The sequence below is a fragment of the Enhydra lutris genome, unplaced genomic scaffold (genome assembly GCF_002288905.1).
Source record: "Enhydra lutris kenyoni isolate GAN:26980312 unplaced genomic scaffold, ASM228890v2 scaffoldscaffold25, whole genome shotgun sequence".
NCBI lineage: Eukaryota > Metazoa > Chordata > Mammalia > Carnivora > Mustelidae > Enhydra > Enhydra lutris.
In genome coordinates, this window is record NW_019154109.1 from 8,681,333 (window position 1) to 8,702,969 (window position 21,637).

The 21,637-nt window shown below is 50.2% G+C and overlaps 1 protein-coding gene across 1 annotated transcript; it reads right to left on the minus strand.

Moving 5' to 3' along the window:
- On the minus strand, positions 1 to 21,289 carry LOC111151089 (peptidase M20 domain containing 1). Its single transcript, XM_022508855.1, has 13 exons — positions 21,121 to 21,289; positions 17,876 to 17,962; positions 16,216 to 16,448; positions 15,713 to 15,799; positions 14,413 to 14,546; positions 13,948 to 14,067; positions 13,190 to 13,265; positions 12,753 to 12,814; positions 12,211 to 12,289; positions 10,272 to 10,343; positions 4,834 to 5,002; positions 1,870 to 1,969; positions 1 to 686 (listed from the first exon to the last, which is right to left on the minus strand). The coding sequence occupies exons 1-13, from the start codon at positions 21,287 to 21,289 to the stop codon at positions 563 to 565; spliced, it is 1,512 nt and encodes a 503-aa protein (XP_022364563.1). The 3' UTR covers positions 1 to 562.
- Between the last annotated feature and the right edge of the window lie 348 nt (positions 21,290 to 21,637).

Here is a 21,637-nt window from a genome sequence, read left to right on the forward strand (position 1 = left end):
TGTGGTAATTACAGTGGTCTTACAGTTTGACTAAGTTCTGCTCCAGAAATAGCATCAACTGGAGGGATGCAGGGGCAGGAGAGGAGAGATGAAGGGCCAGCTGAAAAATCCAAGGGAGGACGAGAAAGGCAGTTACAGCACAAAGAAACGCATCAGTGATGGACAAGGCAGCCTGGAGAGTGTGCCCTAAATCAAACAGTTCTAGAAGATAAGACCTGGCTGAGGTTTTCCAAATCTGCATTTGTCGAGTCAGGCCTTAATAAGGAGCAGTTAAATAACCAGCATGAGACCAGCAAGCCTGGTAACTTGTAAGATCGGGGCATGAAGGCAGTAAATGCTGGTTCAGCCGAGGTATGCGGATGTCTGGAGGAAGGAGGAAGTCAGGCTCCTGCCTGCCCACCCCTACCCCTTGGCCTTTTTCTTTGGTGACTCTGGAGTGAGTAAGGCGGCTGGGTGATGGATCACCAAGTAGTTTTGACCCCAAGTTTCATCAACATTAGCTTTCCCCTTGGGTTAGTCATGGCTGAGGTCAGGCACCCCAAATCCAGCTGGCTCCTTGACCTCACAGTTCGTGCTGGTGGGGTGCTGGCTCCTGGTCTGCGTCAGCATTCTGGATGAACTCAAAGAGGAATTTCACCTGGGTCTCATAGGCCTGGACTGAGATTTTCTCATTGATTCCGTGGATGCTGAGCAAGAAAGTTTGGGGAAGAGAGGAGAGAGCCATGTGCTGTAGTGCGTATTACAGAGAACCCCCCCACCCCACGTCCCCTGAAGCCACCAGCCTTTGACCCTCCAGGGGTAAGAAGTGAGGTTTCAGGAGACACAAGATCATCTCTCCAGGGTCCAGCCCCATGGCAGAGAACGGTATGGGGAATATAATAAAAATAAAATCCCAGGGAGTTCAGGCTCATTTCCTGCTTGGGAATCTATGCTATAATTTCTCCTCTGAGGGGAAATTATTTTCTGAATGCTCTTTCTCTTAGGCCAGAGTCTCCTGGCCCCCACTTTACTCCCTCTCCAAAAGGAGAGGGAGGGCGACTGCCCAGGGTCGCTGTGGGGCCTCCACTTCACCTGGGAACTACCCATCAGATCTTGTGCTCATGACCTGCCTCCACACAGCGCAACACACAACCAAACCACACATGTAACCTCAAAGATAAATGTAATAGAGAGTAGCAACCTCCTCTTCCAGTTAACAAACAAAACCCACAAAGCTGTTCTTACACTCATATTCAAATGTTTTTATTCTATTGGCCTCTGACTTATGGTGGGGAAATTAAACTGGGTATGATAAGGAACAGAAAGGTAAATGGAATTCAACGACCCCACCACCCCCCACCCAGGACTAAAAATTTGCTGAAGAACCCACCCACAAAGTAGTAATTCACACACAGTAGTTACAATTGGTGATCATGTCTTAGATTCCTATAGTGTGTTTTCTTCTGAGAATGCAAAGCATGTATCCATCTTTGACAACATACAGGTCTGGATTTCACTGAGTGGTCACTGACAAGTCTGAAGTCTCCCTTTTTGGGGAGAAAATGAAGTCCAGAGGGTAAGTACTCCTCCAAAGGGAGGAAGGAAGTGGGGGAATCAGACCCAAGGGTCCTACTTCTACCAGGTCCTTTCCAATCACCTGATTATCTCCATCCCAGAAAAATAGTGGCCAATTCCCCTTACATTCTGGGGAGTGGCAAGACTCTGACAATGAGGAAAAAGTTGGCCAGTTGGGCTCAATAATGTCTTCATTTTAGTTTGTGCAAACCCTGGCTTTCCCCCATTCTGTGCACTGGCAGGAGAATGCGGTGGGGGTAGGCCAGATGTATCTCCTCTTTGGCCCTTGCCGTCCAAAGCATCTCCCTCACTCACCTATGGAAGCTCTGAGGAGTCACGTAGAGGGGGTTGAACCGGTAGATGCCAGCAGTGAGGTTTGCATAGTGTCTGCTGTCTGTGTTGCCAATACAAATGCCTCGATGGAGAAAATCAAGAAGAATGGAGCTTTATGGGAGCCGCCGAGCCAAGGTAGATGGGGGAGGTGGGCTGACTGGGAAGTTAGGACTTCTGGGTCAATAAGAACATCACCAGGGCCCTCCAGGGAGCCTGCAGCTGTGAATTTTTGTCCTTCAGGCTACCCATTCTTAAAACCTTACTAAAACGCTCTTTCAGCCAGAAACATGGACTCTCGTCCCCGTGACATGAGTGAGCTATCCCTCAAATGGTCCAGACCAAAGTGTCCTCTCTCCACGATGACCAGGGAGGCCAATACCTTCATTTTATACCCTTATCTGGGCTATTTCAGAAACTGAGCTCTCTAGAAATCTAGGTATCCATTCTTTATTGCCTCCACTCTCTTTATACCGCCCTAGCTCCAAAAGAAACACCCGCCAGAGAGCTTTCCTGCTCTAAAGTGCAGTCCTCTTTAAGCAGAACACAATTTCCTGTTATTTTTATCCTCTGAAGGATGACTTTGTCTTCCAAGAGTCAAACTTCAGGTTAGGAAAGTCCCAGGACGGTCTCCAGTGTGTTCATCTCCTGAAGATAGTGGCAGCTCACCCCACACTCCGGCTAGGGGTGGGGCCTGTCCCCACTGGGAGTGGTCTCTGAGAAAAGACATGCCCCCCACTCCCCACCCCGAATCACCAATTAAAGAATGGTGGGATGATCTGAGATGTTAATTGTGTTTTATTTAATTTTCCACTCCTGGTTTCCCATGGGTAACTAGGCCCTTCAAAGTCCTTGCTTTAGGGATTTCTACCAGTTGATGTCTGCCTATCTTTATTCTGTAAAGACCTAACCTTTAATGGGATTATGGTGGGTGCCCCAGAAGGGAGATGGTAGTTGAAGGAGGCTTTGAGGGCCAAGAAAGAAGAATTGGGACTAAGGGGGCCAGGATAGTGGAGACCCAGGCCTTGCTCTGTGGAAGGAGTTGGAAGAGGTGGCCAACCTCAGAGGGGATGGCTGTCTGGTATGCTCAGGGAGGTGGGGTCTTAGGTCCAGAGTCAAAGATCCCACTCCCGGAACAGGCCATGAAATCAATGGAAACCTCCAACCTGAAGTGACTTTCTAGCTAGGCCATGGATGTCTAAGGTAACTGCTCAGGACCAATGAACATTGGCCCAGGGACTCCCACGCCATGTTGCTTCCTAAGACCTCGAGGACTGGATTCAAAATGAGGGTGGTGGTAAAGGTGCCCCAAGACCCTAACAGCTCCTATAGGTGAATTGCCTGAATAGTGGGACTTAGAGCCAGATTTAAGTTGATTAAAAACCAAGGCTGGGGGCGCCTGGGTGGCTCAGTGGGTTAAAGCCTCTGCCTTCAGCTCGGGTCGTGATCTCGGAGTCCTGGGATCGAGCCCCACATCGGGCTCTCTGCTCGGCGGGGGGCCTGCTTCCTCCTCTCTCTCTGCCTGCCTCTCTGCCTACTTGTAATCTCTGTCTGTCAAATAAATAAATAAAATCTTAAAAAACAAACAAACAAAAAAAAAAAAACAAAAAAAAACAAGGCTGCCCTTTTCACACCTGAGGATATAACACTTCACTCTGTGCTCCTTAAGGGGCCCGTGCCCAGCACAGAGGCGGGTCCGAGGTTTGCACTTCGAAAATGAGGGACCTGGGGCATCTGGGTGGCTCAGTTGTTAAGTGTCCAACTCTTTTTTTTTCTTTTTTTAAAAAGATTTTATTTATTTATTTGACACAGAGAGAAATCACAAGTAGGCAGAGAGGCAGGCAGAGGGGGAGGGGGAAGCAGGCTCCCCACTGAGCAGAGAGCCTGGTGTGGGGCTCGATCCCAGGACCCCAGGATCATAACCTGAGTCAAAGGCAGAGGCTTTAACCCACTAAGCCTCCCAGGTGCCCAAAGTGTCCAACTCTTGACTCTTACTTTTGACTCAGGTCATGATCTCAGGGTCCTGGGATCGAGTCCCACGTCAGGCTCCTAGCTCAGTACAGAGTCTGCTTGTCCCTCCCCCCCAACACCTGCTTTTGTTCTCACTTTCTCTCTCAAATAAATTAACAAAATCTTAAAAAAAAAAAAAGCAGATGAGGGAATTCATGATTAAACCTAGATTTTGAAAAACCTGGTCTTAGCATTAGAGCATCCCCTCCCCTCGTCATGGACCGGAGATCCTCAAACTGTGGGCAGCCATCACCTGGTCCCAGGATGCACTCAGGGGATTTGTTAAAAAGGTGGATTCCAGGGTCCTGCCCAGATCTGGTTAGCCTGAGTCTTTGGGAGTCCAGATTACCTGGACACACTTTAATGAGTTCTCTAGGGAATCCTCTTCCACTCAACCTGGGGAGCCACTGTCTCCCCAGCCCAGGTTTGGAAGGCAGGCTGGACAGCTAGGGAAGGGGCACAGAGGCACTGCTGCTGGGACTGGTCTGGGCTGGGAGAGCAGAAGGGGGTTCCTGCCAATGGTATAGGCAGGGAGGCATTTCTGAGCTCTGATGCTGAGCTATTATCCTAGGATGGGCCAGAACCAGCCTCAGAGAAACCTGGCCCCTTTTGTGGCTCCTCCAGAGGAGTGTGTGTATATGTGTGTGTAGGCGGGGGTGGGTTCTGGGCTGGGTTGATCCTGTCCTCCATGCCAGAGAGGCTGGACTAGGCTAAGCTAGGACCCAGGCATGACTGACCTAATTTATTGTTTCTGCTCTTTTCCTGTTTGCTTTCTGACTTCCACTCCGAGGGGAAAATACAGTTCCAATCTCATCACGAGGGGAGGCAGCCAGATGTTTCCAGGCTGAACAGCTGGGGTGGAGGTGGGGCAGGAGACATTAGAGAGGAAAACGCTTCCAGCCCCCACCTCCCTCCAGCAACAGCTGATGAAGTCATTACCTGGGACAACAGTGCTGACTTCCGGGAAGATGGACTGTATGGTCTGGCGGAGCAGCTGGTAGCCCAAGGCCTGAGAATCAGAGGGGCTGATGGGAAGGGGGTCAAAGGCAGTCAACACGTGAAACTGGACCCGGTCATCAGCCACAATGTTCTTGACGAGGTCTAGAACCTTGAGGGAGCAAGGAGAGGGAGTGTGAGTTTGTACGAGCTGCTCTCCAAGTATCACATGAACTGCAGTAAGGCAGAGCCCTGGAGCACACAGGGGAGCCCATTTCTGCACTGGGGCATCAATTTCAAGCACACCGGCTGTAGGAGATGGAAGAGTTGGGTCTTCCTGGCAAGCAATCTACAGCATGGCAGACTGAGGTTAAGTGTTCAGGGGGTTTGCCTCACAGCCACGAGGCAGGCAGGGAATTAGAAAATTAGGAAATCGTATGTCCTTCCTGTGGGCTGAGTCATGGGCCGGGTGGAATGCAGAAGACACAGCAGAAAGGGGAACACGACCATCTTGAGGCAGGGTGACAGATGTGATGACCTCATTTCAACCTGGGAATCTGAGGCAGTTGAGGAAAGGGTCACACACTTTTCTTCCTCCTCTCTGGGCATCCCTGCTTCCTGTTTGTAACCAACTGCACTGGAGCCGGGAAGATGAGCTCAACACAGACAAAAAGTCAGGAGTTGGGGGACTGGTATTCAAGTTTTCTCTCTGCCTCCTTTCCTCAGGAAGGAACCTGAGGAAGCTCCTAGAAAATTCAGTCTGAAACAACTAGAGTTGAATCCAGCACAAGTCCTGGTCCCAGGCAGGACGTAGACCAGACCCTGAGGATCAGGTCACATGGGAGAATGGACCGGGAGGCTGGCTTCGGGAGGCCCCCTGCCCCAGCCCACCCCGCAACCCAGGGAAAGCCACAGCACCGGTCTCATCCCATCTGATCAGCAGTTGTTTGAACTGCCTCTGCCCTAGAAAGAGGGGTGTCCCACAGCTGAGGATCACCTGCATGGGGGGGCATTATCTCAAGAGTACCCCTTTTTGTGGCACTGTCCCCTAGAATCATGCTAGGAGCTGAGTCTGGAAAGGAATGAGGGTCCTATTTCTGGTTTAGAAACCACCATTGAGCCAAACCAGACTCCCTGCTGCTGGATTAGTCTGGGGGTGGTAGAGGACAACTCACTTATCAGAGCTTTTTTCTTTTTGATGCCAGCACTTCTGTCCTAAATCCTCTAGTATGTGAATTAGTACACAGTCCTGATGTGCCTTCAACCAACACAGAAGTTCCCAGTCATCCCCTTTAAGGTGGGTTGGGACTATGCCTACTGACCTCTGTCCCAAATTACTTGAACATTCCTGCCCCTGGAAAGTGAAGAGCGCACACAGATGGGACACCCCCCCCACCACCTCCGTGAGAGGCCACAGGAGCTCCGATTCCCCACTAACTCTTAGGCCAGGTCCTGATGCAAGAGGAGCGGCCACCTCACTTCTGTGTTTTCAGGACCAGGAACGTAAAAGGCATGCGAGGGATGCTGGATACAAGAACTTGAAAAGATATGAACCAAGGGCACCTGGGTGGCTCAGTTGGTTAAGCCTCTGCCTTCAGCTCGGGTCTTGATCTCAGGGTCCTGGGATCGAGCCCCATATCGGGCTTCCCGCCCAGCGGGGAGCCTGCTTTCCCCTTCTCTCTGTCTGCCTCTCTTCCTAATTGTAATCCCTCCTGCTGTCAAATAAATAAATATATTAAAAAAAAAAGAAAGAAAAGATATGAACCAATAAAAAGAGTGGGCCTTGGCTCATGAACTTGTCCAGGATGATAGTGTCGCTGGGCTGGGTTCTCTGAACCTGGTCTCTGACTTCCCAAGGATGAAGCTTTACTGCTTCCAAAGCGCCCCCGGGCTGAGGTGGTATAGAGCCGCACCCGCAAGAGGGCAGGATGCGTTAAGACAGATTCCTTGGTGGTGTGGATTCCGAGCCAGAATTTGAAGGAAGGCCATGAAATGCATGGAGAAGAGACAGTCTGGGCGGGAGAGGGCGTGCACACAAACTGGGGAGTGACACCCAACTTGTGCTGTGGGGGTCACTTCGAGCTGTGTGACCTTGGGCGAGCTCCTTAAGCCCTTGTGAACGTAAGGATAACTAACAGTAGCACTGACCTGGGAAGGGGGCTGTGAGCGCTACTCCATCCCGCCTTAGAGCACCTTGGTTGTGAATGTTTTCCTTACGAGGAACTCAGATGTGGCTTCTGAGCACCTCACCCCTCTCCATTTTTTATCTTACGTATTTTATATCCTCCATGGGATATAGTACTTACAAGCCAGATCAACGGCATCTCACCTCTTTTGAAGTTCAAGGCCTGTGCCCTTGCTGCCTGGAGGCTGTCCCCAGGTCTCTGTTCTGCATCATGTCCCAGGGTAAATGTCACCCTGGAGGATGGACTGACTGTTCCTACCCCACCCCACAGTCACTTTGTGACACAACATCCTAGGGTTTTCTTTATGGTACTTGCCTTTTAAAAAACCAACTTGGGGGGCACCTGGGTGGCTCAGTGGGTTAAAGCCTCTGCCTTCGGCTCAGGTCATGATCCCAGGGTCCTGGGATCGAGCCCCACATCGGGCTCTCTGCCTGGAGGGAAGCCTGCTTCCTCCTCTCTCTCTACTTGCCTCTCTGCCTACTTGTGATCTCTGTCTGTCAAATAAATAAATAGAATCTTAAAAAAAAAAAAAAACCCAACTTGGTCACATACTTGACCACTTGCGTATTGCTGTCCCTTCCCCACTGGAACATTAGTGCCATCAGGATGGGAATCTTGGCTGCCGTGCGCACCATTCTTCCAAGTGCTTAGAAGAATGTCCAGCTCATAGCAGCCACTCAATAAACACTTGGTGAAGCAGTGAATGAAGGAAGGAAGGAATCTTCTGTGCCACACTCTACAGAGGGGGGGCCATGACCCACCCCTTGAGAAGCTCATTACCATCCAAGGCGCCATATTCTTCCCCAACTCTCCTTCAAGTGGGGGCTTCCTGCAACAGCTCCCAGTGATTTTATTTTTACTCCTTGAGGCCCACTCAGAACAAACCTTCTACAGGGCAGACGATGACATTTCTGAAGGCTGCTCCTCACGCAGAGGTGCTGGGGACCTCTCTACACCCACAACATGGGAGACACCAGTTGGAGATGGAGGACGAAGGTTCTGGGAACTGTGCATGCTCCTGCTGGATCCAGCCCAAGGCCCTGCACCCTTGGCCTTCAGACCAGCAGTGTCTGAGGATAGAACCCAATGCACGGACAAAGGGCGGATAGGGTGGGGAGGGACCAGAACAAAAGGGTGCTGTGTGCTTTCAGATGCTGGAGGCTTTCCATTCCTCACTGGGCAGGTGGGCTGGATGCGCCCAGGGATTCCAGGGATTTCACGAGATAGACTGGGAAGGAAGGCCACTCTGGTGGGGGACCAGAGAGGAGGGAAGAGTGCCAGCAGCTGGGGAGATGAAAGCCCCAGCTGGTGGAAAATAGCCCTTGGAAAGGGCATGGAGTTGGAATGAGGCTGGAAAAAAACTGGTAGAAAGAAGTTCAATGAGGGGAATTCAGTGATTTCCTGGCCCCATGATCCTCTAGGGAGAGGACAAAGGTTGGCACTCGATGAAAAGCAGCAGAACCCAGGGCTCACACCGGTCGCAGCTTCCCCCGAATGCTGGGTGACGCTGGGCTGGCCATTAATTCATTCCCCAACCCCCTGCAGGGAGGGGTGTGCCTTGCACCCTGCGTGAGGACGAACAAAACCCTCCAGGGTGAAGAAAGTACGGAGAAAGGAGTGCAGAGGTCCAAGTGTGGCTGACCCACCCTCAAGGATCTGCACCAGAGACTCAGGGACCACAACCTGCCCCTAAGCCTGCTTCACTCTGGAACGTACTAGTCATTTCATAGTTGTTGGGCTGCCTCTTGAGATGATTTTTTTTGAAGGATTAGATTTGCCTTTTGAACTTTTTTTTTTTTTTTTAGCTCAACCTGCTGTTTAAATAAGCTAGCCTTTCCTGCAGATGCCAAACATTCTGCGCGACGGCTACTCAAGCCTGTATCTTTCAGGTCACATGTCCCTTCCCTGGGGAAGCCTTGCCTGACCCCACTCGAGGTCTGGTTCCCTGTTACGTTCTCCACTAGCACCTGGTCCCTCTTCGTCATGGCACTCATCACAGCTTGCATTTACGCACGATTTTAATCATTTTTAAATTGATGTTTCCAGAAGGCTGCTCACTGTCAGGCTGTCCTCAATCCTCTTTACTTCTAATTTTACACATCCTTCCTGTGGGTTTTTATTGACTCTAGAGGTTTCATTTATGTTAGTAACACTCCAGCCTGTATCTCTAGTTTATTCTATCTCCAGACCCGAGGTATTTATAATTGTCGAGTTATAATTTATAAGCTTCTCAAGCTTCTCAACCATTATACTTCTCTCCCAATGTGCTCTACTTCCTGAACTCTCCATCTTGGTTAAAGGCATCAGCCCCTGGCCCACAATGCAGGTTAAAACCCTCGGAGCCATCCCGCCTTCCTGTCTCCCCTTACCCATGACACTCGACATTCTGCTGAACCCAGCCTTCTCTGTCCCATCACCGCCACTCCATCTGCTGCCTGAGAGGCTGTCACAGCTTCCCAACTGCCCCTTCCTCCATGCCCACCTCCTCTGCATTGCCACCGGCACCGTCTCCCCAGAAGCACATCCGAGGACATCAGGACCCTGTTTGAAGACCTCCGACAGGTCCCTCTGTCTGTGGCACACAACATCCTGCGCCCCACGCTCCATTTTCAACACTTGCCACTTCTGCCCAGGCTGTCTTCCTCTTCATCCCTACTTCACTTTAGCCGGAGTCTGAATGCCTGGCTTCTAGCTAAGTCCTACTTGTCTTCTATATGGTAGCACTATTTCTAGTGGTCAGGAAGCACTTTCTAGACCCTCAGAGACAGTGACAGTCCCCTTCTCTGCACCGGTCCTTCGGGAATTTGTTCATCCCAAATCACTCTGGTCCTGGTCTGGTGTGGTGGTTGTGGAGCTAGACCCTTAGATGCGTCACCTTGGGTATGTCACTTACCTGCCTTTTTGATCTGTGCCTCAGTTTCCCTGTTAAATAAGGATGACTGTAGGGTGGTCATGGGCATTAAACGAGTATGCACATGCCTTAGAACAGTGTCCCGTACCAAGCAAGCCTGCGGGATATTTCTGCTACTATTGTTATCATTCATCAGACTCCAAGCTCCCCCCGCCCAGAGGTCTTCTATCCTAGCCACCTTCCTGGAAGCCTCCAGAGAAGGCTGAACAAATGCTATTGGATAAACCAACCAAGGTTGGTTGAAAAATGGTGGCTGGCCAGCCCTGGGACGGCAGCTACACCCACATCCTGAGCACCAAACATCCCCGATATTGAACCAGTGGCTGGGAGCAGAAGTCACACACCTCCTGGACGGTCTGCGCAGGGTCAATCCGGAAGTTGACCATGGCCTGGGCCACTGGGGGGATGACATTCACCTGGAGAGAGAACCACAAACCCTGGCCTGAGCCACACGTGCCTCCCACCCAGGAAAGGCCAACTACCACCAGTAGAGAAAGAGGAAGCTGATTTGATAAAGGCACAGGGCTCCATTTTCCGTCGGCCCCTTGTCTTCCTAGGGCTGCTGACAAGTGAGCTAGAGAGGTGTCTCTGTGTTAGGCCAGACCTCCACGCTTCTTGGTCGTGGGGTGGGGGGTCACAGAGAGCTGCTCAGTCCAAGACTGCTTTCTCTGAGGCCACGCAGACCTCGCTCTCCTGGCCCCATGCAGCATCGTGGGCTGTCTCCCGCACATGCTCTCTTCCCGGGGTACCTGGTCTGTCCCTGCAACAACTAATGGTCGCTCAGGACAGGGCGCCCCGAGCCACTGCAGGCCCCCATCACGCTGTGCCTGATCCCCAAAGGCGGCAATGATGGTGGTTTCCCACGTCTAACTGCAAAATGTGACTCTGTTCTCTGCCTGCCCAGGAAGAACCCAAGACTAACTGGAAAAGAGAACTGGGCTCTGAGTGGATTTTTTCCTCAGAGGCCATGAGAGAACAGACTCCCCGACTCTGAATCTTTCTTTGAACTGCTGTGGTGCAAAAAATCACTAGAGTAGGGGCAGGAGAGCTGGGCTGTTATAAATTAGCCATGGGATTTTGCATAATTATAACTTGTTTGTGCCTCTGTTTCCCGAATGCCAACTGGGGCAACGGTACCAGGAGGGCTGTGAGCAGATCAAAAGGAATAACAAATGTGACAGTATTCTGGACGGATAAAATGGCATTCACACGCAAGGACACGGTATTACGACTTCAGGGAATACTCTAGGCACACTGGTAAAGACAGTTCGGGTCCAGTGGACACACTGGACACTCCAGTCAGTGATGCTAGGAGGTCAGTGAAGTGCCATTCACTGGGGACCAGAGCTCCACGAGGCCACCCGGTAAGCTAGGGGTATGGCGTTCCCTAAAACAGTGCTGGTGGGACTGGTAGTAACTGGGCCAGTCTCACCTTTCTCAAGACTGCAGGAAGGCCTAGGCCCAGGCTACCCAGGGTGGCTGTGGCTTGTTCCTTGAAACAGACACACCCCTTCGTGGCCAACCCAACTAGAAGTAGACCAATTTGCCGAAAAGCAGTTCTTGGAAAAGAAAAATCCATCAAAGTCATCATTCACTCAAAGTTTATCTCTACGAGTGAATTTCTCCTAGAACTGAGGTCCTTTCAGATTACCCAGTATTTAGTGTGTTTTAGGAAATGACTAATATATGCCTTTAGGCGTTGTATACATCACAAATGTTATTGTAGACTTTGTAAGTAGGAGGTGAGTTTCTCTCTTTTGACTCAGAATAGCACGAGGGTAAAATACATTAATCATGCATTAAATCTGTTGGCAGGATCAAACCTTTCCAAGGATGGTGAAGAATAACCAAAAGACCTTTGATGGTAGAAAAGTTAGAACCTTTAGTCTGCCTGGCCAAAATGCTAGGTAAATATTTAACATGCTGAATGAGTATCCTTCACAGAAACTCCCAATAACTTCCCTTCAAACCAGTATCATGGCTGTTTTGTTTTTTTTTTTTTGAAGGGGTACAGACCCAAGGAACCTGAGAGGGGCCACAGACACCCCCTAAAATACACATATACAAAATCTGGCCAGCAATTTCAGAAGGTTTGTGGCCCTCAGCTACAACATTTGTTTTTGAAGATTACCCAACCGGTACCACTGTGTAGTTCAGCCCTGGGCCTTCCTAGTATTCGAACTGCAATCAGAGGAGGAAAAAGGGTAAGGAGACAAAGCCAAATGTTGGAGAGGTGGGTGGACAGTGAGGAAAAGGTGTAGGGGAGGATCCAGGAGATGTTACCTTGACTCCTGCATTGAACATGGTGAGGGCCACGGTGGTCCTGACCAGAGCGTTGGTTATGTAATTCCTCTCCATATACCTAAAGCAAAAGGACTAAGGTCAGACATTAGGAAGAACTGTCCAATGTGGAGAAAGAATGGGTTAGAAGAGGGGCGCCTGGGTGGCTCAGTGGGTTAAGCTGCTGCCTTCAGCTCAGGTCATGATCCCAGGTCCTGGGTTCGAGCCCCACATCGGGCTTTCTGCTCAGCAGGGAGCCTGCTTCCTCCTCTCTCTCTGCCTGCCTCTCTGCTTACTTGTGATTTCTCTCTGTCAAATAAATAAATAAAATCTTTAAAAAAAAAAAAAAGAATGGGTTAGAAGATTACCTATTTTCCTGACTCTTGGAGATGTTTAAGACTAGGAGGGATATCCTATGTGTGAATTAGATGTAGTTCTGGTGGCGAAGGGATGATTAATCAGGCCCTGTTAAGCCAAGAAGAGGGGACTGGGTAGGGGGTAGGTTTGGGCTGGAGGATAAGAAAGAAGGAAAGATAAAACTTTACCTGCTTACAAGCGGCCCAAATAGCCACAGGTTGCTCAAGATAATATTGGCAGGGAAGGGGAACTGAAAGGGAAAGAACCACATCAGTGGGATTTCAGAGGGGCCAGCATAACGGGGTCCCTGTACCCGAGGCCTGGGTCTCTCCCTCCTTTAGATCTGCCTTGAAGGCCCTCAGCGGTAGCCTTGAGTGAGGACGAGTGGGAACCAGCTCCCAAAGTGTGCCTGGGTGTGCCAAGTCTTAGGGTCTCAGAGGAGCACCAACACCCCTGGGAAGAGTCAGATCCTTGTGTCTTGGCTCGGCCTCTGGCTGAAAACAGGTGAGCACGTGCACAGCGCTGATCAGCAGTGGGCCCCTCTACTACTCTGGAAGCTGCATTTCTGCCACCCTTTCTTCCTCTTCCACAGCCAAGCAGGAATGCGGGAGACTCCTTTTCCCACCTCATGGGCCAGTTGTTGCAGTGTCATTTTCAGTGGCCCCCTTCCAAACATGTTCGGCATTGGTGTCCGCTCCAGGCTGGAAGAGAAACGGAATTCTCAAGACTTCCCCAACCCCAGTTAAAGGTCCGCGATCTGAAGGCAAGAAGGAGGGAGACAGGATTTTTCAACAGGTCTGGCCAGGAGGTGTCGTCCCGTTCACCTGTCCACCGATCCACCTGTTTGGAGACCTCAACGCCCAAACGGGACACTTCGAGTCCATTAGCAGAAGCTGTCCCCGTCCGGCACGTCCAAGCAGGTACCCCGACTCTCATGCCACCTACCATACTGTAGCAGAATTCTCAGTCTCTGCGGCTACCTGTGAGTTCCCTGAGGAAAGGGATGGTCTGTTCCTGGGCACAGAGCCTTAAACGTTGGTCATCAGTTACGTCTTTAACTGAAGTAATACACTTCTTCTTCCCGCTTTGCTAAGAACACCCAAGCTTTGTTGTGATAGACCCTGCTGCGCCCACCCACGGCCCGCTGCCCTTAGGTCCTGCCCTGGCTTTTACTGCCAGCTCCTGCTTGCTATATGTGTAGATTCTTTTCTGACCTCTAATCCCTGCCTGGGTACTGGTGCCTCTGTCCTCCCTGCAGCCCTCATCGTGGCTCCTCAGCCCAGCTCCACGGGGCAGGAAGCTTAGCCTCTTCCAACTCACAGTGGGAAAGTACCAGGTCTTCCATCCTGAGTGCGGCTAGGGAGCGGGGCCTGTGCTGCTTACCGGCTGACAGCGGCTGCGAGGACGCCAATGGTGGTCTCCTTTGGGGGAGCTGAGGAGTGGCCTGGACTCATGTTTACTTGCAGCCTGAGGTTAATTGAACCCTTCTCTGAGACCCCAAGTCTGCAGGAGAGAATCAGAGAGGGACTTCCTGACTTCCTCCCACCCTGAATTATCCCATGGGCCCAGAGGTCTGCCTGCACAGTGGTCTGGTGGTCTAGGAGATTGGCTTCATGCTGCCTAAAAAAACCAACCCTAGAGGAGAAGAAAGGGAAAGGGGGAACCCAAACCTGGTGGGCATTCAGGAGCAGAGGAGTAAAATAAGGAGTTGCCTCGGTATGACTTATGGACACAAGGCCGGGGTCATCTGAAGGGGGGTGAGAATACCTTCCAAAGTAGGGGTGGGCAGGGGTATAGCTCGGTGGTAGAGCATTTGACTACAAAGTAGGGGTGGGGTACTTTACTCACATAGCAAAGGGCTTCTTGAGGTAGGGAATGAAACCATCAAAGATGAAGTCACCCTCGTCCACAATGAAGGCTAGCTTAACACCCCTTGCCTGTAGCAGGGCTGAGATCTTCTGAGCCCCATTATGTCCTGACACCTGCAGACATTGAACCCACGGCCACAGTTCTTTGCAGCCAGACCTCCAGTAGCCAGTGGAGACACATTCAACATAGTTGGGGGCTCTAGAACCATCCTGCCCAGTCTCTTCTTGGGGAAGGGGTGGGGGTAAGGGGCCTAGACAATCCTGCTTCACTAGACCCTGGAATATCACAGCTGGACAGCTAGACCACCCTCATTTCACAGATGAAGAGACTGGGACCCACAGAATGGGGTTACTGGCCCAGGGTCAATGTAGATGACATCACTGGAAACAAAATACTGATTCCTTGCTCCCTGTTGGTTCTCTTTCTGTCACACCCATGTTTCTCAAGTTGTCACCGATGGAACACCTACCCGCCTTAGACATTACCAGGGAGTTTGTTAAAAAATTCAGTGCTATGTCTATTACTAAATGAAAGAAGCCGATCTGAAAAGGCTGTACCCTGGATGAGTCCAACTATAAGCCGGTCTGGAAAAGGCAAAACTATGGAGATAGTAAGAAAAAAAAAAAAATCTGTGGTTTCCAGGACTTGCGGGAGGGAGAGAGGGACAAATAGGGGGAGCACAGAGGATTTCTAGGGCAGTGACACTACTCTGTATGACACTATAATGGTGGACCCATGTCACTGTTGGACCAAGCCAACAGAATGGACACCAAGAATAAACCCCAGTGTAAACTAGGGCTTTGGGTAATTATGATGTATCAGTGTAGGTTCATCACTTGTATCAAATACCCCTCCGCTGGAGATGCAGACAATGGGGGACCCCTGGGATGCAGGAGGTTATAGTGGAAAGAACCTTAGCTCCAGGCGACCTGGGTTCCAGCCATCGCTTGGTCACTGTGTGAAGGTCACAAGTGACCTTCCCTTATAAGGGAAGTCTCTATACCTTCTCAGTTTTGCTGTGAATCTAAAACTGCTCTGAAAAATAAAGCCTTTTAAAGCCAAATTCAGATCTATGGCCCAGGGTGTGGGAATCTGCACTTGGGTCCAGGGCCTTAGACCGTCCTGGCACAAAGATACCCAGAGAAGCTGGCAATAACCCCACACCATATTCTGGAGACCCTGCTGCTGGGGAGCAAACTGGCCTAGAGTGAAACTCCCTACCGCCCCCCCCCCCCCAACAGAGGTTCTATAGATGGTTTACAGGGTGAGGAGGCTTTACCTCTTCATCATGGCCCAGAGCAATGAAGAAAGATCTTCGGGGGATGTAGTTTCTGTTCAGCAGGAGCTCCAGGGCCTGCAAGATCGCCTGGGGGTGGGGAGAAGCAGAAGGGAAGAGGGAGAATCAGGGCATCGGTGACATGCAGCTGCCTGCATCAGTCCTGCTGGGGCTGGCATCAGACACTCTCTTTAAAGAGAACATATTCAAGGGGCCCAGGGGGAGGGAGGTGAGGAAGCTTAGCTCCTTTCCTAGCAGGAGGGAAGCAAACCTGTATCAATTCGCAGCTGAAAGGGTCCCTGGAGATCATCTACTCCAGTCCTTGTTTCACAGTTGAGAAATCAAGACCCAGAAAAGGACAGTGACCAAGCGATGGCTGGAACCCAGGTCCCCTGGAGCCAAGGTTCTTTCCACTATAACCTCCTGCATCCCAGGGGTCAGCAGAGCGCGCCCAACCTGGGGGACTCTTTAGGGCTCCCAGGCAGAGGGAACAAAGCATTTCAGACCATCAGAGAGTTCTTGTTGTCCACTGTGCCTCGGCCATGGATGAAACCATCACGCTCCAAGCCGGAGAACGGGGGCACCTCCCAGCCTTCGTCGGGGGCGGGCACCACGTCACTGTGCGCCATCAGCATGTAGGGCTGCAAGCTGGGGTCTGAGCCTCGGACAGTGAGCAGGTGACTATACTCTCCTATGACTTCATGCTGAATAAAGCTGGTTTTGAAAATGGTCGGAAAGACTAGGGACAAAGGGATGAAAAACAGGGAGAGAGAAAGCCAGATTTAACACTTTCCTTTGGATTTCCTACCATTTCATAGAAGATGTCTGCCCGGGGCTCCCCTTTTTAAAAATGTGCAGCGTCCTGTAGGAAGCCTTCCGGAACAAAGCCAGTGGGATTCCTGATGTGCCTGGTCGCTCTCTAAAATTCCTCTTCCTCATATTTTAATGTGCTACTACTATGCAGTAATGGGCATATCAAGATTCTATCGTGGTGACAGCTGACAGAGGAAGATCTGGTTTGGTGTGACTCACAATGTTATCACAAGTATATGCTACCGGGCTATGAAGACAAGGAGTGTGTTAAATTTTAAATACAGCAGTCCCCAATATCCAAATTACTTGGAACCAAACATGACTTTTATATTAAAAAGAAAAAGAGAAAGGCCTTTTTTTACTTGAAAAATAGTATTCCTACTGCATGTATCATATGGAGAGAAGACTGCTCTGTCTAGCACAAGGCCACACTCCTGTGTGCCGGTGTGGATTTCTCAGGGTCGGTTACTCGGGTTGCAGACGATGTTAGAGAGGGGGTACTCACTATACACCTGGGCCGACTCCTCCCAGCTCTGACAACTTTGGAGGGGCTGTTTTTTCCCTTTGACTTAGGAAGAGGGCCTCACTACTCTCCAGGAGCTTTCCACATGGCGACTGGGGAGTTCCAAGCCTCCTTTTTCTTCTTGACCCATCCCTTCTTCCGCTCACATCGGGGTGAGGGGCTGATAGGGCAGCTCAAAGTTGCCGAGGGCCTCGAAACTCAGAAATGAGTCAGTAAAGAATCCGGGGAAGGGCCCAGGTGGATGGAGTGTGTACATAGGTGTGTAGGTGTGTGTATGGAGGTAGGGGTGGGAAGAGCCTGGGGTAGAGTTTCTAGAAACTTGCACCGGAAGAAGGAATGCCTAGTCCTACCTTTTTTTTCCTTTTTTAATCTGAGTATAGTGACACAAATGTCCCCTCTGTTTTAGGTATGCGACGAACTGTATACACTGCAAGTGTAGCTACCGTCTGTCCCGACACGTGGCTGTTAGACTAGGACCGACTATATTCCTTACCCTGTGCCTTTTATTCCCTTTCTTCGTCCCACCTGTTGATTACATCATATTTACTAACTGTAACATATTCAGGGCAAAGATCGGGAGAGTTCAAACTCCAACCCAACAGCAACGTACTTTAGTTTTTCAAAGGCCAAACAAAGCTTTAGTCTCTACTCTGCATTCGGACTCCTGGGGCACTTCTATTCCTCCCCACTGTGTGTAAACTCAAAATAGGCCCACAGCAATTTGACTTTCCTCTGGTCAGTAACAAAAGACACTTCTTCATCACCTTATTAAAAAACTGTCTGCTGTTCTGCGCCCCCACCCCCGCCCCTTTCCACAGCTTGTGGCAGACCTGTCTGAATGTATTCTCCAAACTGAGCCAGGGCTGCTGTGTTCAAGTTCTCGGGGCTGAAGGACACTGTTGGAATCTGGATGGCACCTGTCGGGGCAGATAGAGATGGGAGATTACGGATGATAACAACCAGTGGTTTTCCCATAGCTCTCTGTGCAGGGAGGACAGAACAATCCTATGGGGTATTTTCTCTAATGTGAAGGTGGGAAAACAAGTTAGAGGGGTTCGGTGAGCTACTCAGGACTATCCTGAAAAAAGCAGCAGAACTGGGATTTAAACCCAGATCTTTAAGGTTTTTTAGACTAATATATATAGATATTTTTAATTTATTTGACAGAGAAAGAGTATGTGCACGAGCGGGGGGAGGAGCCTGGGTGAGGGGCCTGTTTCTCCCTCTGCCTGCCGCTCCCCCACTTGTGCTCTCTCCCTTTTCTCTATGACAAATAAATCTTAAAAAAAAAAAAAGGTCTGCTGACTATATTCATAGTTGCTTGGATTTACCCAGAAGATCTCCAGGATACAAAGGAAGCTGATGCAAGTAGCTACCTCTGCGTATTTGTGGGGGCAAGAAAATGGTGGTGGTTGGTGGGAAACAGGGCCACAAAGACAGGGTGGGACTGAGACACCCCCACCCCACCCCGGATCTCTTACATTATTTTGGGTTTTAACTATGTGAATGTATTACCTATCCAGAAATAAAGGAAACATTTTTTAATTGGCAAAAAAAGATATGTGTGTGTGTGTGTGTGTGTGTGTGTGTGTGTGTGTGTGTGGTATTCAGCCACAAAAAGTGAAATCTTGCCATTTGTGACAGGATAGATGGACCTAGAGGGTATTATGCTAAGCGAGAAAGACAAACACCGTAGGATTTTACTCCTATGTAGAATCTGAAGGAAGGAAAGAGAGAAAGAAAGAAATTAAACAAATAATCAAATTAAAACAAACATAAATACAGACAACAGACTAGGGGTTTCTAGAGGGGATCAACCATGTGTGATGGATGGGAACTAGACTTGTGGTGGTGATCATTTTTCATTGTATACAGATGTCAAATTACAAAGCTGTACACCTGACATTTTATAATAATAATAATAAAGAGTTAAAAAAAAGGAAAATAAAGTCCAAGATGGAAGGTGGGGTAGGGGTAGGTGGACAGGAGTAGATTTTGTGGATCCTGAGCCTAAGTGGGAAGCTGCTATAAATTGCTTCTAAGCCTCACTCTGCCTCTGAAACCATCATCCCTCCAATGAACCGGAGAAGCCCACTATCCTGGATCCCTACACGAGGGAGGCTTTGTGTGCAGAAAGCAGATTTATTCCTCATGGACTGGCTCACCCAGAGTCTCACTGATCTCTCAACCAAGGCCAGCATTCTGGGCACATGATGGAAGGTGTGGACTTAGGGACCCCTGGGTGGCTCAGTGGGTTAAGCCTCTGCCTTCGGCTCAGGTCAGGATCTCGGGGTCCTGGGATTGCTCAGCAGGGAGCCTGCTTCCCCCTCTCTGCCTACTTGTGATCTGTCAAATAAATAAATAAATAAAATCTTTAAAAAAAAAAAAAGGAAGGTGTGGATTTAGAAACTCCTCTACTCCTCAGTCCTTAATCTTCCCCCTCTCTGCCTACTTGTGATCTGTCAAATAAATAAATAAAATCTTAAAAAAAAAAAAAGGAAGGTGTGGATTTAGAAACTCCTCTACTCCTCAGTCCTTAATCATTTCATCCACTTTATCCAGATGTTGCAGGTCTTAAATTGCTACTAGGTTTATCCCTTCCAGGCCTGAAGCCTTTACACTTTGATCCATTATTACATGAAAAACCTGTGGGAGGGGAATGCAGTAAGGGAGGAGGTATTGAGTAGCTATCCCAAAACACAGTGGGAAGAACAAACACACCCAGGCACGCGGTGCATTTATCAAGGGAGGGCCTCTGAAAGATACGCTTCCCTGTCAGTTTTGCTAAGGATCCACTCTGCATCACAGCCAACCACATATCTCACATAAGGATATGTAGGCCATATAGCCACGTGGTTTAAGGTCCCTACTTTGGGTTCTTTAAATAAGAAAGCTTTTGCTTTCTTCTAGGTGAAAAAGACTTGGGGTGAGCAGCTGCCCCCCGGCTTTCAGAGAACTCACTATTTGTGCTGCTCTGCCTCCAGACCAACCGTTCAGGCACATGGACAATTTATCTTCAATCACAGGGGTTAGCACTGGGTCCCTGCATCTGCCTGCACGTGTTTATGTAGGCAGTTTCTTTTAATCCATTATTTAATGAAAGGGAAAAGACTAGAGCTAAGCCCAGTGGTGAGGGTTTCATTATCCCCTAGGATCTAGCTCTCCACAGAACCTTTCCTCTTTTCTCCTGGAAATGGTCCAGGGCTGACTGGGAAGGCAAATGAGTTTTTAACCTTGGTTTGAGGTCTAGGGGAGAGATGTCTGTTAATTTGGAGAGGAAATCTGGAACATCTCACACCCCAGAGCTTCGGAGTCCTTCCGAGCTGGATGGATCCTACAAGCTAGAGATGTTACCACACCCTGTTCGCTCCTTGCCCTGGAGTCTCTGGGGAAGGTCATTTAATTGACCTAAGCCTCAATTTCCCTCCACTGTAGATAAGATTAAGATAATTTAGTTTTAAATCATAGAGATTTCACAGAAGTGAAAACTTTCTAGGGTTAAAAGTACGAAGAAAAGGGGCGCCTGCGCGGCCCAGTGGCTTAAGCCTCTGCCTTTAGCTCAGGTCATGATCTCCGGGTCCTGGGAGCCCTGCGTCAGGCTCTCTGCTCAGAAGAGAGGAGAGGGTCCGGGGAGCCTGCTTCCCCTCCTCTCTCTCTCTGTCTGCCTCTCTGCGTACTTGTGGTCTCTGTCTGTCAAATAAATAAATAAAATCTTAAAAAAAAAAGTACGAAGAAAAGCTATTGCAATGCTGAGGAAAAGCAGGGGGTGGGCTGGGTGATGGGCAAGGCAGCAGGGGCGATGGTGGAAGCTGGGGAAGATTCCGGACAAGGCAGGGAACACCGGAGTCCCCCAGAAGCCAGATCTGGGGCAAGACTGGCGTCCCCAAGGCAAGAGTGGCGTCCCCAAGCCCCGGCACGAGGTGCTGGGACTCGGGGCTAGTGCTGGTCTGGGGAGTGTGGTGGCGCTCCAGTTCTAGTAATGGACCCTCTGCGGAGGGCCTGGGGCGGCACGGGTTGGCCCCAGGAGAGAGGGACCCGTATCTGGGCGAAGCTGGCTGCAGGGGACCAGGCTCACCTTTCAGCGCTTCCTTCATCGCTAAGCGCTCGCCTGGGCTGAACTGAGAAGGGATTTGCGGCGCCTTCTGATGCTTCTGGTCCTTCAGGCCCTGCGATCTGGAGACTGTGGAAGTACCTAGCAGCAGCAGAGCCGCCAAAGCCAGCAGGCAAACACACTGCGGAACCATGTTTCCCTCCGGTCTGCAACTGGAGTTTGCGTTTCAACTACCAAGACGCAGATTGTCGTCCTGTCACTGCTCCAATTCCCTCAATTGCCTTAGCCCCACCCTATCCCCAGATCTGACCAATCGTCGCTTGCCCGGGGCTGAGGAACAACCAATCGACGGGACGGCTCCGCCCAGGTGCGCAGGGCCTTTTGGGAGTGGTGGTTTCTCGGTCAGGGGCAGGCAGAAGTAGGGCAGAGGTGAGGGCCCCAGGTCAACGGTAGGTCTGATGCGCCCTTGATCTTCTGCTTTGAAGTTCTCAGAGGTGAGGGCCCCAGGTCAACCGTAGGTCTGATGCGCCCTTGATCTTCT

Bases quoted from the DNA above. Each gene is read 5' to 3' on its own strand.
- LOC111151089 (XM_022508855.1), bottom strand. From the start codon at position 21,289: ATGGTTCCGCAGTGTGTTTGCCTGCTGGCTTTGGCGGCTCTGCTGCTG. The intron at 14,547-15,712 runs GTAAAGCCTCCT...CAATGTCTGCAG, and splicing joins CTCTGGGCCATGATGAAGAG to GTGTCAGGACATAATGGGGC. The intron at 1,970-4,833 runs GTAATGACTTCA...TTCTCCATCGAG, and splicing joins AGTCAGCACTGTTGTCCCAG to GCATTTGTATTGGCAACACA.